Source organism: Cebidichthys violaceus, unplaced genomic scaffold, assembly GCF_023349555.1.
Source record: "Cebidichthys violaceus isolate CVI_PGR_0920_01 unplaced genomic scaffold, fCebVio1.0.p SCAF_9, whole genome shotgun sequence".
Taxonomy (NCBI): Eukaryota; Metazoa; Chordata; class Actinopteri; order Perciformes; family Stichaeidae; genus Cebidichthys; species Cebidichthys violaceus.
The window spans coordinates 8,791,437-8,810,262 of NW_027176975.1; the positions used below are offsets into that span (position 1 = coordinate 8,791,437).

The 18,826-nt window shown below is 40.7% G+C and overlaps 1 protein-coding gene across 4 annotated transcripts; it reads right to left on the bottom strand.

Moving 5' to 3' along the window:
- Nucleotides 1–1,399: 1,399 nt before the first annotated feature.
- On the bottom strand, nt 1,400–18,511 carry kif2a (kinesin family member 2a). Of its 4 annotated transcripts, XM_068703664.1 has the most exons (22): nt 18,321–18,511; nt 12,646–12,740; nt 10,069–10,191; nt 9,261–9,315; nt 8,821–8,946; nt 8,523–8,567; nt 7,186–7,286; nt 6,933–7,028; nt 6,384–6,438; nt 6,115–6,277; nt 5,831–5,921; nt 5,648–5,711; nt 5,432–5,523; nt 5,207–5,349; nt 4,759–4,963; nt 4,516–4,626; nt 4,358–4,425; nt 3,960–4,085; nt 3,323–3,470; nt 3,087–3,188; nt 2,442–2,577; nt 1,400–2,344 (listed from the first exon to the last, which is right to left on the bottom strand). In XM_068703664.1, exons 1-22 carry the CDS (start codon nt 18,379–18,381, stop codon nt 2,259–2,261), a joined length of 2,292 nt encoding a protein of 763 aa, XP_068559765.1. In that variant the 5' UTR covers nt 18,382–18,511; the 3' UTR covers nt 1,400–2,258. The 4 variants fall into 4 exon arrangements, with proteins under 4 accessions (XP_068559765.1, XP_068559766.1, XP_068559767.1 ...); XM_068703665.1 differs by lacking the exon at nt 8,523–8,567; XM_068703666.1 differs by lacking the exon at nt 3,960–4,085.
- Nucleotides 18,512–18,826: the final 315 nt, after the last annotated feature.

Below are 18,826 nucleotides of genomic sequence, written 5' to 3' on the forward strand. Positions count from 1 at the left end.
AAGTCATTGTATTTGAATTTCAGAGTTTTCTATGCCATAAAAATGTCGTAGCATAGTATCTCATAAAAAAATGCAAAAAAAAGCCATAGTATTGTATAGCATTAAAACATGTTTTATAAAATAGTAGTACAGTATGCCATGCACGTCATGAAAAGTCTTTGTAGAGTGTCAAAAAACTTCATTAAAAAGTCCCAATGTCCCCCCTAAAGCCTCAAACCCTAACCCTCAAGGACTTACTGACGTCACCTGGTAAGTGGTTGAGTGTGAGAGACTGTGAGGGCTCGAAATGGTGTAAATATGAATGGGACAGCACTTTGCTGGAACATATCACGTTACCATGAAAACGACAAAAAGTAAGATGTATAATTGTGATCATATCCTCTGATTTCAAGTTTATTTGTTGTTCCATCTTTAACCCTTAATGTTTCTGTGTAAATTTAATAAGACAGGCTGAACACACGTGAGCCGTCCTCTTTGTTTACCTTTTTTTAATGTCTCCATGCGTCCACTGGTTACCCCGTGTTTAACGTCACATTGCAATGATTTGTGGGTAATTCCCTTAGGCTAAGTCAGCATCCTATGCTGACTTACGGAAAGGGTTCATAAAGGGCTCACAATATCTGCCAGAGAGCCCTCAAACACTTATGGATTTGACAGTGGGACATCCCTAAACCCTCACGGACTTCACGGGAGCGCGCCTCAAAGTCCGTGAGTCCGTAAGGGGGGACATTGGGATTGGGCCATATAGTATGTCATAAAAAGTTTGTACTAACATAGTGGTAGAACATATGACAAAGTCATAGTATAGTTTAGCATAATACATTATAGTATGTTGTACAAAAAGTCATAAAAAAGTCTGTGTAGTATATAGGTCAAACAAAGTAAAAAAAGTTAAAGTATAGTTTGTCATGAAAAGTAATAAATAGTCATAATATAGTATGTTGCATAAATAGTCATCAATAATGGTATGCCATTAAAAGTCTGGAAAAATGTGTGGTCACAGTGAATCTGGAGTCCAGGTGGACGTTTGTGCCAAATTCTAAGAAATTCCCTCTCGGTGTTCCTGAGATGAGAATGGACGTACGGACATCTGAAAACATAACGCCTTCAGTCACGGCTGCCACCGACACATGCATAAAACAGTCATAGTATCGTATGTTCATCATAAAGAAGTCATAACATTCCTTTAAACACACCAGTAAAGTTTCCTGACTGCATGTTGCACTGTGACGCTATCGTGTTGATAACATCTGTCCACAGACAGCAATATAAACATCTGGCACAGTACTCTAAACCACCTCCTCTGGTTCCTGTGATAGATGTCAGAGGTGGTGGAAGATGGCTTTGATGAAAGTTATTCAGTCCTTTGTGTTTGGATAACTTATTGTCACAAAAGCCGTTTTAAATGAAACACATGAATCTTTATTCTTCATCCAGCATTACATCCGGTGCAAACACTGAAACATGACCCATGGTAGATCAGTGGGTTTTACTATACATGTATTAATAGCAGTTGTTCCTAGTTTTATAACAAAGTGTTTAACATGGGTGGAAAACATTGTTTACGTTAAGTAAGAGTTTTTAAATCAGTTGCCACATAGAGCGACATGGCACAAACTGAAGCAAACTACATGTAAAATCCTCTGGGACACGAGGAAAGGAAACAAGGGAAGAAGCACGCTGTGGTTAAAGGCTTCTTCCAAGCTGGTAAAAGCTCTGAGAAGGAAGGAACAGAGAGAAGAGACCACTTATAATAATATGACTTTACAATGCCAACGGAGGACCCAAAAGCATAAAAACCAACGACAGTGGCGTGCGTACGCTATCACAGAGTGCACATGCAGACATGTCAGCCAGGGCAACCACAAATCAAATACTGGTTTTGTAAGTTAAACCTTAAAAACATGTTCGATGAAGATCTCTTCTGAAACCAGGTGAAAAATATTCTGTTCAAAGAAAGTACAAACAAGTATAAAAGAAAATAATTTAATAAGAACAGAGAGTGGAGACTAAACATTCTCCATGAAGGAAATACAACTATTGTCCTTCCTAAGTTTTCTAACGAGACCAAAGTGAATGAACAGCCAGTTTTGTTAGGAGAGGGATCAAAATAAATGCTTCAAATCCTTGAACCCGTCGGTACGTCAGACTGTTCTTTTATTCCACCTTCACAGCTGCTGGAGACGGCCCGGGTTGTGCTGAACGTCTAGTGGTTTTGCTTCTGTATGTGCCACTTAAACTGCTTCCCTCTCAGCTCTCTAAAGAGCACGTGGCCTCTTGGGATTGATCTGCTTACTTGCTTGCTCCTCCTCCTGGAGTGTAGAGCGGAATGACTTCACTTTATCTGAGAGGGAAAAAACATTGTTGTAAAAACATGGATTAGTGTTTGCCGGAGCGGTAAGTATCGTCGTCAACGGGCCAAACGTGTGGTTCAGTCATACCTCGGAGCTCCGTGAGGATTTCTATCTTCTGGTCTAGGATCTGCTCCAGTTGAGTGGCGTACGACTCCACGTCATAATCCACCTCCTCCGTCATCTCCAGCAGTACCTTTTCATCCTCCAGCCATCTGATGGACTCCTGCTCACAGAGGACACATACCGTACAAGTGCATATTTAGTTTATGGGAGCCCGAGATGAATGGGCCTCAATCACAAATATCTTAAAGTTGTTCTTAGGAATGGTCCTAGGATTCACCACATGTTCTTAGACCGCAGCGTTGTTCGTACCTGTGTTCTTATAATGATTAACCCCATTGTCCTAAAACAAAGGCGTGTGCCGGTTGACCCCCATTATGAAACTGTTGCGGGACGCATTTGACTTTGTTAATATGTTTGAAATCATCACCCAAAGTAATGCTGATGGATTTTTGGATTGCCAGATTAGAAGTGTTACACTTTCTAGAGACAACAGGGAAAACTTATTTTATTCAAAGTTTAGACAAGTCGTTATCTCACTGTCCTCGTATACCTTCATGTATAGAAATGAGAAAAGTCCTTCATAGAAGATGACATGTCTGTCATGTATGTGGACATAAGCGTGTGAGCGAGTATTTAAATAGCTGTGTATGTTTTCTTTAGTATTCTGACCTGGAAAACAGCTCGGTGGTCCTCCAGGACCTGCTCCTCCATCTCCACTAACTGAGACACCGCCTCGTGGAAAGTAAAGAGCTGCGGAGACACTTCCTCCTCCTGGGAAACGTAGGGTCAGAAAGGGACACAGAAGCAGATTTAGCAGCTTCAGCAGTTACAAAAAGTGAACAAATCTTTTGTGTATTGACATTGTGTTATGAGGCTACATATAGTGCGAGACCTTGTGTACTTACATTCTGCTCACAGAGCAGTTTGAGGTCGTCTCTCTGCGGCGAGATGCTCAGCCAGTCCTCGTCTAAAAGGTCCAGCTGGTTGACGGCATTAATGTTGGGTCGACCCCCGTCCATCACTTGGTTGGGGTCCACTGTCAGCTCCTTCACCCTGCAGAGAAAAGAACTGGTTGGGAGCGTTTCTTTCACAGCACAGAGCCATGCTGTGCATGGCCACTGTTAGATTGTGGGTATGAAGTCTACTGTGGGGTCAGAGGCATTCACAGACAGCACAGGATGGGAGCATCGTGACTTGGTTTTCAGGAGTCAATGAAAAGAAAAAAACAGGTTATGTCCACGAGCTTTGGCAAAGATAAAAGTGGAAGTTGAAGCAGGGGAAGAGGATGAAAAGTGTCTAGTCATGTAGATGATGAACAGAAAGGATAAGACGACAGTGGAGGTCTTCCACAGTGAACAGCTGATGAAGTGCATGAAAACTGCTGAAATGAGCTCATGGATGTATAGATTATGACGTAATAAATACCTGGAGGGGGAGCATGCATTGTGTGTGTGTGTGTGTGTGTGTGTGTGTGTGTGTGTGTGTGTGTGTGTGTGTGTGTGTGTATGCTTGCGGTGTGTTGTGCTTTGGGGATTGCTTGACCTGCTGGGAGAGGTAGCAGCAAAGTCATCATAGTCAAAGGTATTGGTGGGCGAGTGATCAGAGCGGCTCCCCTGACCGCCCTGGGAGAAGGGGATGTCAGACGGACTAATCCCAAACTCCTTCACTCTACACAGCGGCACAGAGCAGCAGAAGACGGGAGAAGAGGGAAACAAAGCAGGAAAAGAAGTGGGGATATGAGAGCGTCAGACAGAACTACAGAGAGTTGGCAGAGACATGTACAATAACAACATTGGCACAGCTAATTTCAATCTATACAAAAGTTACTGGGGATTATAGAGGAAATAAAAGAGCTATAATGTTATAACATTGTCTACGTTCTATTGGTTCCTGAGGCTTTAAGGCATTGTCCAAATCACTGTTGATCAACATATTCCCACCTGTTGGCGTAGCGTAGTGTGTTGAGGGTATTCTCACAGGACGTCATACCGGGAGAGATTGTTGCAATCTGTGCAGAGAAAGAGAAGATCATTCAGATTAATACCATCTGGGAGACATACAGTATAAAGACACAGGATATTGAAGGCAATTCACCGACCATGCATGTGCGTGAATTCTCCCCGATGAAAGAGTCTCTCAGGACCTGAGTCAGTTTACTGGCTCTGAATGGAGTGTGAGGCTTGTTACGGCCAAGAGCCCTGATACACTCCTGAAACAAAAGCAGACGCATTGTATGGTTAAAAAAAAAAAAAGAAGATATTTCGAACCACTGAGTATTTTACAGTTAGTAGTAAATGCTTAGCAGTCTTATACAGAGCTACTGCCCCCGATGTCAACAAACCTTGAGGGCAAGCAGGCTTTTGTTGATCTCAGCTCCCTCCAGACGGGTTTGGCGGTCAGCACTAGATGTATCCGCCCCCCTCTCGTTGCCTGCGAGGTCAATGAGGGAGAACTTGCCGTGCATTTTCCCCTTCCTCCGAAGAATGATCTGGAAAACGGCGTGGCTGCGAGATGAGTGGGCGTTGGCTGATGTCTGCCCTGATGTTCTGGGAGTGAGATGAAGGAGACATAAAAATTAACAAACGGCAAACAAGGATGGAGAGAGCAAGAAAAGAACAACTGTCGGGGAGGGAAAAGGCAAACAATGTGCACAACTTTCTGTTATTTGCCATGAACACAGTACAAGGAATATGATGTCATATTCTAGTAAGAGCCATTTGCGAAATAATTGACTGACTTATTTTATGCAGAACAAAAATGCAAAAACAAATATAAGTCTGTTGTTCTACCTGCAGCTGTTGCCCACTTCTATGAGTTTCAAGACCTCCTCTGTGCACTTGACGTCCTTCTCCTGAAGCCCAACCACCTGGACTTGCTGTTTCCCGTCCTCCAGCACCCTCAGCTTAGCTTTACGATTCAGCAGGTCAAACACCTGATCATACAGACACAGTCAGCATTGGTTAATGCTTTATTTAGGGAAGAAACTAACAAACATACGATTACATATCACTTGCCTTTCCGCTGTAAATTTCGAAGAAGGTTGCGTACACTTGTAGATCTAACTTCTTGTAGTTGGGTTTCTTCAACATGAGAAATACATCCCGAGCTGCATGAGAAGAGACATTTCATCAGAGCAAACCAAAACGTAACAGAATAACCAAACAAATGTTATTTGATGTACTCACTAGAAGACAATAAATTAGCTCAGAAAACATAGCTCACTGACTCACCAGCTAATGCATAGACTCCTTTAGCGCAGTCTTGGTTCTTCCCAGAGAAATCTCCACCCATAGTCTAAAATATGACAATATGCAAGAGTAATAAAACAGAGCAAAACTCTCAATAGAAACAATTAGGTTGGATCTCAAGTACGTGATATGGTTTTTGCTTTTTTTCCATTGCATGTGACTCACATGTGTTTTTCCACTGCCTGTCTGCCCATAGGCAAAGCAAGTGGCCATGCCTCTCTCAAAAATGGTCTCCACTAGAGGTCTGGCAGTGAACCTGCAGGAGGAGACAAAAGACACATTTCTTCACTACTTATCTGTAAAAGCAAGCTCGAACAAGAAATATGTTAATTCAGTTCTGCAAAATGACGCCTTATTCTAAATCAGATTGACTAGTCAGGTGTAACTTCTGCAAACTATTAGAGCAAACACAAACAGTTTGGTCTATTTGTTAATGTGTCATTACAAACCTGTAAACCATCTCATTGGTGGTGCTGTCATCAAAGGCGTAGTCAAAGCGGAAAGTCTGGTTCTCCAGGTAGCGGGTCAGGTCCACTTTCTGTTTTGGTTCATGAACCATCACCACGTCCTTACTGGGAATGGTGATCACATCCAGATCCTTCATGGACAGCTCTGGAACAAAGCAGAGACATTAATACTTTGGAGGAAAACATTTTAAATAGAGTACAACACACAATGAGGGTCACAAGACCAATGTTGTTACCGACGTAGTCCTTACCTTTCTTGTTGAGTGGACGTTTCCTCACACACACACATATTCTGTGCTCTTCAATCTGGACAGTGACACAAAGACCAACATTTTATTATATTGTTGCTGAGGGTCAACATCTAAATAGTGCTGCACATTACATGATTAATCTAACGACCAATTTATTGAAGATTATATATATATTATATATATTTCCTGATCAATGTAACATAAAAACTTGATGATTAATATAATATAATACTTTACTCAATCATCAAAACTAACAAATGTAACAAGATATTATCCAATATTTGTATTCAACTGTAAAGTGCCGTCTTGACAAAGCACTCCAGGATGCTTTCGGAAGTGTTCGTGCGTCGCAGTTGTACACTGTTGGGCCTCTGTCTAAAATACCTCCACACTTTAGAGGATCATGGGTGATGTTTTAAGCTGCAGCTTGTTCTCCAGGAGAATCGTGTAGATTATGCACAGCCATATTCTTACAATGTGCCGACACATGTTATCAGCATAGTTTTGTAAAGGATGACGTCGACCAGAAGAGAAGTTACATCTACTTACCAGATCCGCTGTGGTCAGGGGCCGGTAGTCTAGACTGGCTCGGAAATCTCGGATCATGTACATGATCTCATAGTTGGGGATGGTGGTATCCACCTCCTGGAGGAGGGCAAGAAGAGATGTGCCGGCTTGTTCACCAATAGGTAAATCATTCTTATGCATTTCAATATATCATCTCAATATCAAGAATGTAAGTGGTCATCAAGATCACATAAATATATTTGGATTATTAGGAAGAAGGATAGTATTGATGTACCTGAGCTCTCTTCTCCCTGAGCTCCTGCTGCTGAAGCCGGCGTCTCTCTCTCTTCTCCTGCAGTTTCTCCACCTCCTTCACGCAGTTTGACTTCCTCCTCGCTGCCATGAAGACAAGAGAAACAGTAACGCTACTGCCTTTTCACATATCCTTTTGGTCTCTTCTACTTCCTCTGTCCTTCCTTTTTGCTTGGCTTGAACAGTATCTTTCCTTTCTCATGGTAGTCTTTCAAACAGAAGGGAGACTTTGGGCTAAATCCAACAAAGAAAAGCAGTAATAGAGCTCAAGCACAGACTGCGATGCAGTGGCTGGCACACAGTGCCTCTAGTATAAACACTAGCTTCTTTCTCTACATAACCGACAAAAGGCTCTTACAGTATGTTCTAAACCTTCTCTCCTCGTTTATCCCTTCTATCTACAGTACATCCTAAAACACAACTGGACCGAGAGACTGATAAAACATGTAACTCATAATCGAGATATGTGCCTTGTATTAACTGCAATTACTCCAAATAAAATGAGGTGGTTTCAAATCAAGTATGATTACAACATTGTTTCAATCAACCAGCAATCAATAGAAGCTCATTCCAAATCTCCCAGCACCGCACACCCACAGATTAGTATTGTTCAGGTCAATCACAACCATAATAAGAGAACGCGAGTTAGCAAACATTGCTTGCACTGTTCATAATAAAACAGTGTTATCTGATTAGCCCCAGCTCGCTGCTACAGCCACAGCTTCCCACTGTAAAGCCCGGGCGAAGCTCTGTAATACAGTCATGACCTGACGTTGGCCCCAGTCCCCGAAAACAGACTATGAGAGCAGAGGGATTATTAATCTGCTCTAATCTGGGAGGAAAAGATGAGCTGGCTCAGCACCAGGACAAGGCAGTATAAGAGAGATGCAACACCATCACTGATTGTGACTCTGTCTCGCAGGCTGTGAGAGAACAAGGCGTTTCCCTCATCCTCCTCTTTGTTCATCAAATGACAGTGAGCAGTAAGAAGGAATGGATGATAAAGAAAACGGTTATTGATGTCGTCTGAGCCTTGAGGAGTAACGCACAGCGCCACAGGTTTTTCCATGTGTGTGCCTGCGTGTGACTCAGCAGAAATCAGGGAAAAGACCAGCAGCAACCCTGTCTAATACCCAGGGAGCCTGTTTGCTGGATGGATTGCGTTTTATGCTATTTCACCACCACACCACAGCTCGGAATAGTAACATTTTGGGTGTACAATCTTCTCATAAGACTAGAGGACTCTCAGTTTCTATTGGGAGCTCTAACAGAATCACCATGAGGCATTGAGGGCAGGGGAAACATGCAGGTGATACATACAAAGCTGTCCCGACTCCTTTCTGGATATCGGGTGATGTGAGGATTCTGTGATAAACATGCGGCCAACAAAAACACATTAATAGTTTTACAGATGGCCTATATCAATTGATCTAAAATACTGCAAATGTTAAAAAGCATTGGCGTCCAAAGGAACCATATCTGGATTTAGCATTTGAACCCAAAGATAATTATTCAACTTTAGGCCAAACTGGTTCCCTAAAAATACTATTTTCTGGAAAAAGGTCACAGTTTAGGCTTTAGGTTAATTACAAACAAACGACTGTTTTAATCATGTTACCATTCTGCAGCTGCTGTTGTGTCTGAGCTTGAGTGAGCTGTGCAGGCTGCAGAGACGGTGGTGGTGGTGGTGGTGGTGCAGGCTCTGGTTGTTGAGGTTGTGGTTGTCTGGCCCGGGTCGGAATCACTGAAAACACAAACCCACAAAGATTAAGAAAGACACATTTTGACTTGCATGCTGCTAACACACCACTTTTTAGTGTGGTATTAAACATGTACTCACTGTTTTAAACTTACATTTTTTTAATTAAAATCACTTTGACCATGGGTGACTTTTACCCCGAATTTGCAACTCGTGTTCTAGGGTGAGATCTAAGCAATGTGATAGTACTGGTCACTGGATCATTGCTTTTCTTTTTGATTCCCGAGTTCATTTTCAAGATTAAAGCGCAAGAAGGAGAAGATAATTGAACTATTCCCAGAGCAGTGAATGAAACAAACCTCTGTTATCCCTGGATGGAGTGTCATTCTTAGTAGGGGCTATCGTCCGACGATTCTGAAAGAAAAAACAAAAGCTACATTAATATATTCTAAGATAAGAGGTATAAGGTTCAGTGATTCCTAATTTCACTTTTACACATCTAGCTGTCCTGGACCCGAAAAAGGAAACAATACATATTTTTTCCATTCAGTTTTAAACCTTTTCCCCCATGTCGGTGTTTTTATTTTGATTTTCCCCCGGGTATGATGTCACGGCTCTGCGTAACATCCGCTTATAATAAAGCAGATTATACAATATGATATCTCTATTTAATATTATAAACATAATATTATTATATAAGACTGTTTTGTCCAAATCACAAAAGGCTGTAACTGTATATTTTTTGTGAGGATGAGTTATATTCACGCAGCTTCCCTTATTTCACATTGCATCACAGTTTTCACTTCAAATGTTTCATATGTTTAAAAGTTGAATGAATATTGTACTGTACAGCAGGTTGCAATATTTACCAAAATAATCCCAGTGTGAATGTGACAAAATGGAGCAGTCCTAATCTACTGTGTACCACACACAGTGTACTTAACAGCACCAATTAGTTGGTTACTTAGAAGGATCCAGGTTCTATATTAAGGTCCTGCAAACTGCAGCCACATGACTCCCCGAGCAAGTCTAAGTCTAAGCTGCACTCTCCCTCACATGGAGGCAGACAATCAAAAGATACATAAAGAAGTTGTGTTTTTGTATTACACTGATTTGTTCCACTTGTTGACAGATGGGGTAGGGGGGGGGGGGCATAGAGGTACTCACCTTGGCAATTTTGTTGACCTTCACACATGTGGGTGTAGGTGGGGGAGGACTCTCTGGACTAGGGGCGATTTCCTCATCTGGAGCCACATCTGGGTTAAGTGCAAATATACTCTCCAAGTCGATCTGTTCAAAAACAGAGAAGTATTGATACCAACAGATTATGTGAATGGCAACGAATTGATGTTTGGCATATTAGACTTATAACGGAGTTCACACTGGACGCGGAAGTGCTGCGCTAGTACAATTGTCTCGCGAGCAGTAGCACAGCTGTTCACACGAGAAGCACATTTCACCGATCAAGCAAGCCCATCCCTCCCTCCCTCTCCTTTTTAAATTAGTCAACAATAACTGACGACACGATCAAATGTTAGACAGACTTTATGGAGGACTGATATGTTGATAAAGCTGCAGCCTCTAAGAAGAGCTGCATCATGTTTAACTGTATCACAGCAGCTGCTCCAGTATAACCACACAGACCTCTAAACACATTAGACTGGTCGATTATAACTTGATATTCGGTTACCAGGGACCATCAAAGCCTCTTTTCCAAACTTTCTTTTTTAGCAAAGTAGCATCTCATGTTTTGTCCTTGAAACGCACTGCAGTACAAATGTTGATGTGTAACATTAATCACTAAACTATGTGACCATATACGAGTGTGATACATGCGAATTATTGCTAAAATAGTGTGGGTCCAAATTGTCCAAAATAATCATTTGAACAGTTTCACCAAATCAATTTCTTTGGTAAATACGTGATGGAAAATCAGACCCCATCTATCTTTCTGTGCAGTTTTGTGGTGATGTTTGTTCATGTTGTAAAACTCACAAATATATATATAATAATAATAATAATAATATATATATATATATATGAAATTTGACTGAATGGGTCTCCGTGCCGCAGCGCGCCCTGTGTGAACGGGGACAAGTGGGAAAGGACGCGGGCAGTGCTTCTCCTAAAATCACGAGAAATAAAAGTTTATTTTCCAATAGTTTCATGGCCATTACGTTTCGAAACACACACACACACCCACACCTCAGCACAACCCTCCAGGAGGTGTCGCCGTAGCCAGATTTGAAATGAATACAGCCAAAGGGCACCCTTCATCCTGCCCTCTCTGCTGTTGTGTGTGCCTCGGTAAACAGACAGACAGCCACTCTGCAAACATTAGAGGAGAGAGGGAGAGCAAGAGAGAAAGAGAGAGGGAGATTGGAGCTGTGTGCTTCTTCCCATGAATGCAATGCTTGTGTCTCGGTATCAAGACGCCGAGGGGCGTGACAAAGCAGCAGTATTCGACGGCCTCACACCCTGCATGCCGTTATTGGCTGGGAGTTACGACCCCACGTGGGGCCCAAAGGCTCTTTACTAATGTCCAGAAAGTTACCGTACACAGCAAAATAAGATGAAGAGAGAAAACACAGGCAGAGGGCCGGATGTCTGTAGATACAGACACCACCACACACTTCTAGAGTGTGTGGTGGTGTTTATTATCCAATATAAAAGTATTCTTAATCCCAGAAAGACCTTTACTTGATTTGTACATAGGCTGGATACATTGTAGAGATTTGATTTCACTTTCACAATGTGTCAAAGAAGCTGAATCCACCATTCAGTGCTGTAAAGGATGGGAAAGTGAGCTTATCACTATTTCTATAGGCGCTGCAAGTTGTGGTGTAACGGACTGAAGTTGATCTGTGCTCCATAGTTTTGTCACAAACTCATTGTAACTGACAAGTATTCAAGCAGATGACAGACACTAAATGAAACTATGAACATTTAGCAAACACCTTTCAAGACTAGATGGGTTAAATCAATAATACCCACAAAAAAAATAATTATAATCCCACTCACAGTGTGGTAATGGGATTTTTGCATTAAAAATTTGGCAGCCTGAATGTTGTATTGCAAAGGTAATAACTTTATATCAGCAATATCTAATGTTAGCCATCTGTTAACCAGAGAAAAAGACGGAGAGAACTTCATATGATAGAAGATACTGATTTACTAGATATCAATTTCACTGTCCAAATTACTGCAAAAACAGAATGTAAACTTTACAGTGCGACTATAGATACTATATTTGATATATATATATATATATATATATATATATATATGTACACTAATAGTGGGATACACACTGTGTGGAACACATGTCTAGAGTTCCAGGCTGTGTTGGGTCAGAGACAGTTCAGAATGGAGATGGTCTAGAGTCAGTTTCCTGTATCTGTGACACGTGGGTTTTGCCACAAAGTCAATTAAAGCCAATGGAAGAAGTAAACATGAACAAAGATTTTGACCAATTATTTCGCCCCATATTCACCAAAGTAAATTTTGGACCCATTGTCCACAAGCCACATATTATGGGACATTCCAGTGGCATAGCTTGTAACGCATCATCTTTGATTTGCTCATGCACATCAGTGTACAGAGTGTGTTGTCTGGTGGGAGTGTCGGACATTCAAGCTGGTTGTGTAATCACCAGTTCCTGAACATCTTTGCATGAGTTATTTATTGCTGTGGATAAAACGAAGCACATGCTGGTGCTTTACGTGGTAATACATGGTAATTTACCTCTTTCCCTTTTGTGTCTCCATTTTCTATCCACTCCACTGTGACACTCTCGTTGTCCTCATTCAGTGAGGTCACCATCGCCTGGTGTATTCGTCCTGTAGAGGTGTCACAGACAGGGGAAACACAAACATAAACATCAGCATTGGGTAGCAACAATGGTGGAAATATTTGTATTGTTTAGAAGTATAGCGATAAAGGCCATAGACGTGCTACTCAACACCTCATGTGTTAGTAATGAAAAAAGGTAAGAATGATATAAATAAGTACATATAAATGTATTTTTGTTCCATCTCTTTTTCTCTGACACACACACACACACACACACACACACACACACACACACACACACACACACACACACACATTTCACTATAGCTCACTTTGGGCATTAGCAAGGTAATGTATTTAGTGGGGTAAATTACAAAAGTCCTAATTACCACCTGCAAGCTTGATCAGATCTGTGCCTAGGTCTGTGAAATTATAACCAGTTTTATTTGGAAATGCAGCAAGGTTGTAAAAACCTGAGAGGGGTTATGTTTTTGATACATTATATATAATGTTTTCTCAGGACATGCTGAGAAGCTTTGTGCATATTTCAAGCTGCATTGTCACTGCAAAATGAGGGCTTACTTATTGCATGATGATATGAATTTATATCATCATTCTACAAAATGTTATAGTCCAAATGAATGATTATGTAGAAGTTGTAATTCAAAAATAACAAAAGTGAGATTTGAACCTGTTTAACACATATGAAGAATTTGGTTACATGTAATGCAAATAGTGACCACAGGCCATTGCTTTAACACTTTAATCTGTATTTCAGTATACAACCTAATATCAATATTGTGATCATGATCTCAATCGCATCACCTGTCCATAAACACTTCACTAAGAACAATGAAAACAGCTTGTTACACAACATAATGTTGAATGATGCCATATTAAATGGAATCATGTCTGTGCTCATATTAATACTAACCAACAGCACATTGTATTTTAATGACACCTCAAACATCAGGCGGCAATTAAGTCCTTTAAGTTTGAAATGAAAGCCCGGCATTAGGCTGAGGTTAGATCTGACTACGAGCTTTGATAATGAATCACTGATAATAGAGACGAGCACAGCTGCTGCAGCGAGCCTGCATGCTTTCCTCTGCCTCTCTGTCTGCAGTGTAATAATCGGCTCAGTCCTCCCATCTTTGTCCATGTGAATCTGACTGTATGCTGTAAATTCCCAGCATGATCCCGGGAAACACAATGTTCCTCCATCTATTATTCAGAGACACAGGAAGCTAGCGAGCAAAGATGCTTTTAGTGTTCTTAACTGCTCAACATCTCTTTGATTTACATACAATGGTTTTATTTGGCAAAATGTAAAGAAAGCTAATTAAAATACTAAATTCATACACTTATTAAATCAACTATAGTTTTGATATGCATACATTTAATACATCAACATTGATTGAAGATGACTAGACAACACTGTTATATGATACATACTGTACTGTGGTAAAAAGAATACTTTCTACCCAAAAAATGACAAATGTCATGATATGAACGGACATTGCTTCACATTTAAATGTAACATTAGCTTGGTCATTTTGCATGCATAAGGCATTCAGTGATATATAATACTTCCATACAAATTGAATGAACAGTAATGATGTCAACCTGACAATCCATGCCTACTCTTCATCAGAAATGACAGCGGTCCCCATAAATTATTATGTTATGGGTTGAGTCAGTGCTCAAACCCAGAGCTCAGACATGGCCTTATTAAAAACAACACTATTCAGCACTAACTACAAACAGATGGGTGACATAGTAACAGTGATGGGCCACCAGAATTTGGCAAAAACAGCTTTAATGCGCCGTGGCATGAATTATCTAATTCTTTGTAACTCTACAGACGGAACACCATTCTTACAAAAGATATTTTCTCATTTGGTGTTGACGGTGGAGAGCACCAGTCCAAAATCCCCTACAGGTGTTCAATCGGATACAGATCTGATGACTGTGAAGCCATCATCATATCATTCACATCCTTTCATATTTCAAACATTCACTTCTTGTGCCCTGTATGGGGCACCTGTTTGGCTGTACATGCAACATTTTTGAGTGTACTTCAGTAACGACTATGCCAATAACGGCCAGGTCTGCACAGTGGAAAGACAGCCAGATCATGATTTATTGCAAATAATACATTTTTGTACTGTTACCTGGCACAGTAGGTTGAAAAACAGCCTTGGTAACAGTAAATGTGGCTGGAACGGGCATGTGTTGCTTAGTTTTACACCTCTACTTAAGGAGAGTGTTGAGAGCACGCCATGCTGCAGTGACTGCAGCACTCAGAGGATTTATGGTGACAACAGAGGGTCAGGCAAGGCCCTCCAAATCATTGCTGCTTCCTTTGGCTAAAGTCAGTGGTCAAATCTTTCTTTTTCAAAGCTTGAATGAATGAAATGTAACATGAAGTGATCCGTTTCTGTCTCTGCTGAATTAGAAAAGATGTTTGTTGTATCAACCAGCACACAGCAACAGCCTTACTTGTATGCCATGCTGCTGCATGCGCACCCAACAGTAGCAGCAAGACAAGTAATATATTATATATTACTCGTGTTAACAAAGAAAAATGAAAACGTACTGAATTCAGGTGAAGATTAACCTATTTCAGTCTTATTTTGGTCAGTCCGATGGGTTACAATTTTACTTTGCTTCTACGAGATGCACTGAGAAAAGACCAGTTTTATTTTGATGCAATTATTTGTACATTAGCAGGAACATAACACAACATGGAAGTGAAGGCAGTATTTATATATTGAAGTGCAATACAAATAGTGTCCCTAAAATCAAAGAATAATTGTGAGCAATAACCGTGATTATGATTTTGGCCATACTCATGCAGGCCAATTGTTGACATAACACAGTGTGTTTTAATACAATGACCCCAGACAATGTGGGTGTAGAGAGTGAATGCCAGCACAGATTGAGAGCAGATGTTAAACCAAAAGCACTAATGAAAAGAATATAGTGTTGAAGACCTGACAAATATCTTTTACTTACTTACTTTTATAATGTAAAAGTTCCCCACGAAAAGGCCTTCTGAGAAAGGTTGTTGCTTGTAGAAAAGGTGTGGTTATCAATGGAGAAGACTAGATTTACAACCTGAATGGAGGCCACAGCCACAGTAACAGTATCTAACCTGTTGCAGCCACAGGCTGTGAGACCCAGGGACGCAAAAGATCGCTTCTTGACATCACCAAGACAGCATTTATTTACGGTAATAATAACTTTCTCCCTCCATATCCAGAGAAGTCAGGGTGTCATAATGTGACAGGGCTGAAACTGAAGATTATATTTTATAATATGGATTAAACTACTATCAAATATGTTTCTATTTATCACGCAGTCTATGAAATAATTAAATGACAGTTACTAGTCCAAGCTCAAATGAAAGAAAAAGAAAAGATTGTAATTGATAAGTCACTCAAATAACTAACCAGATTTGATCACCTTTGTGCCATTTGACTAGTGATATAATCAGTAATCATTTCAGCAGTAAAAGTAAAAAGCCTTAATGTAGGTCCAAGAGCACAGCAGCAGTCCCGTGGCAGACACAGACACACACACACACACACACACACACACACACACACACACACACACACACACACACACACACACACACAAAATTTCTCTCTGAAATCAGTATGGATCGGCTTACCTCTTCCTCACATACACGTCACATACACACATGCAGTGTAACTGAATGCATTGTCCACTGTGTCCCACTTCTACACTAAAACCTGACTGAATGGGTTGGCTGTCACCTACCAGTAGGCTAGTTGAAGGGGCTAAAGATGGGGTGCTTTAAGCTCTGCTAAGCCCAAAGAACAAACATAGCCTTCAAAGCATCAGTTTTACAACAAAACCAAAGGCATTCATTGATGAAACTGTGTCACCATGTCACAGACTGAGAAATATAACGCAGTCCATAACCACTAAGCTGGTAGGTGACATATGTCTCTCTAGTACTCTACTTTAAAAGACAAGGTTCACACAAGAATGAATGCCAAGTAACAGATAAAAAGAACAGGGAAAATATAGTTTGCAAAAACGGCATACAAATTAATTTCATTTTATATATAGTAGGAGTACAAAATGATTCTCTATGAAGTCTTGCTCTCATCACGGCTGACTGTGACAGGGAAAAAGAAACACAGGCAAGCAAAATGAATGGCAGAATCTAGGGAGCTGGCTGTAACAGATGGAGCGGTGGCCTGAATCTGAACCAGCCCCGCCAGAAACCCCCCAGAGAGGGCAATCCCTGCTCTGGAGGCAACACCAACCAGCAGGGAAATGGAACCACCTCCCTCTCCCTCTCTTTCACATCTCACACAGGGATGATCGAGTTGAGGACATCATCATCATCAACAACAGCCAATATGACAGTTAAAAACACACCCTTGCCACTAGCTTTGAACTGTTTATTTTCAATCAATTGCTTTGTTCAAAACCAAATTATTTGTTTAAGGGTTTACTGCAAAACTGGGTGTAGCCTAACCCTGGAAGGACTAGCAGGAATGACTCAAACATCTTTGGCTCCCTGAAGCAAAGCTCTACAACTACACAGGGTAGGCAGAATAAAGCTTACATTCACATAGAGAAGAGTTATCAAATAAGCAGCCTCTCTCCTTCCCTGTTAACCCTTAAAAACTGATGAGGCTGAAGTGACTACTGTAATCACAGCTTCTTCCTGATAGCAGGTTACAATATGCAGTACTTGTGTAAGGAAGTAAGCACAGAGCTGTCATAAGCGTTTCTTACACTACTGTTTGCTGCACAGAGCTGTAACGTTGTATTGGCAAAATGTACATTATTTAAAATAAGTTTCCTTGTTAAAAGAGATTTCTAAAAACACAGTTATTTACATAATCAATATAGTAACTAAGACCTTATGATATGTCTGTCTATGGTGTTATTATCGATACATAGCATATAATTTGGTTAAAAATGTTTGGACAATTAGAGGGTTTCCAAAACAACTGGTGTTTGTTTAGTAAACAATCAATAACCTGAACAAATGGATTATATTGGGTATAAACTAACGTTACAGCCAAAAAGGGGAACTAACTCGTCAACTAACGTTAGCTAAATGGATGGTGGTTCTATTTCTATATCTTACTGCTGTATTAACACCGGCCGGTAACATTAGCAGTGCTAACCGTTTAGCCAACCACAAGCTAATGTTGGTGCCGATCTATTGAACTAGCTAACGTTAGCTTGGTTAGCAATTTAGCTAGCGTAGCTAATATTACATGCCAACTCCATGGCAGAATAACCCATTTAGGTGACGTTATACAGCGGTACTAACGTTAGTGTTTTAGCGTTGTTAATTCCCAATTGAAAGCATTTGGTGTTGTCGTACGATATGAATTAAGAGCCAACAACAAAGGTCTCTTGAGAAGCCTGCTAACAAAAGGTGAGAGCTCATTCAAAGGCTCTGGCCATGTTGCGTTACTCCGCCCTGACAGCTAACAGTAATGACTTCGTGCAGCTAACGTGAACGTTACGCTCTGCAGCCAGAACAACGGTTGCTGTATTCAACAGCAACAAAGATCCTCTGACAACTTGCACAGTGCGACGGGAACATATTACAGGGTGAAACTTACCATCACTGCGCTTTATCTCCACATAAGTACCAACGACAATCTTCCCAAAACACGACGCCATTCTACATTACTTAAACAATTAACAAAAACGGGATTAAAGACTTATTATGTGCCGGAAAATGCAGCTTCTTGTGTTTGGCAGTCTTTGGTCGAGGTGGAAGATGCAGGCAATAGAATGAGCTAGCATTACGTTAGCGATGAAGAATAGCAAAGAACTTCCGGTCCGGTATTTTTCAAAATAAAATCAGGCTAAATTCGCTCTTGAGTTCCTGCTTGCACTAAAATATGAGATAGGTTACCTTCTATGTAGTATTTGCAATCTGAGTGGGTCTGAGTTTTGTCTGTCTTGTAAGATAGTCTACTCAGGTGCAAAACTATGCGCTAAACGTACTTACGCTTTAAATGAGTATTTATTTATTTTCCAGTTTGTGTTACCTTACACTTATTTGACACTTTAGGTGAAATATTGCACGTTTTTACTCTTTTTACACTCTCAGGTCTAGTAA

Bases quoted from the DNA above. Each gene is read 5' to 3' on its own strand.
- kif2a (XM_068703664.1), bottom strand. From the start codon at position 18,381: ATGGCGTCGTGTTTTGGGAAGATTGTCGTTGGTACTTATGTGGAGATA. The intron at 12,741-18,320 runs GTAAGTTTCACC...ACACCTCTACAG, and splicing joins GGAGATAAAGCGCAGTGATG to GACGAATACACCAGGCGATG. The intron at 2,345-2,441 runs GTATGACTGAAC...TTTCCCTCTCAG, and splicing joins AATCCTCACGGAGCTCCGAG to ATAAAGTGAAGTCATTCCGC.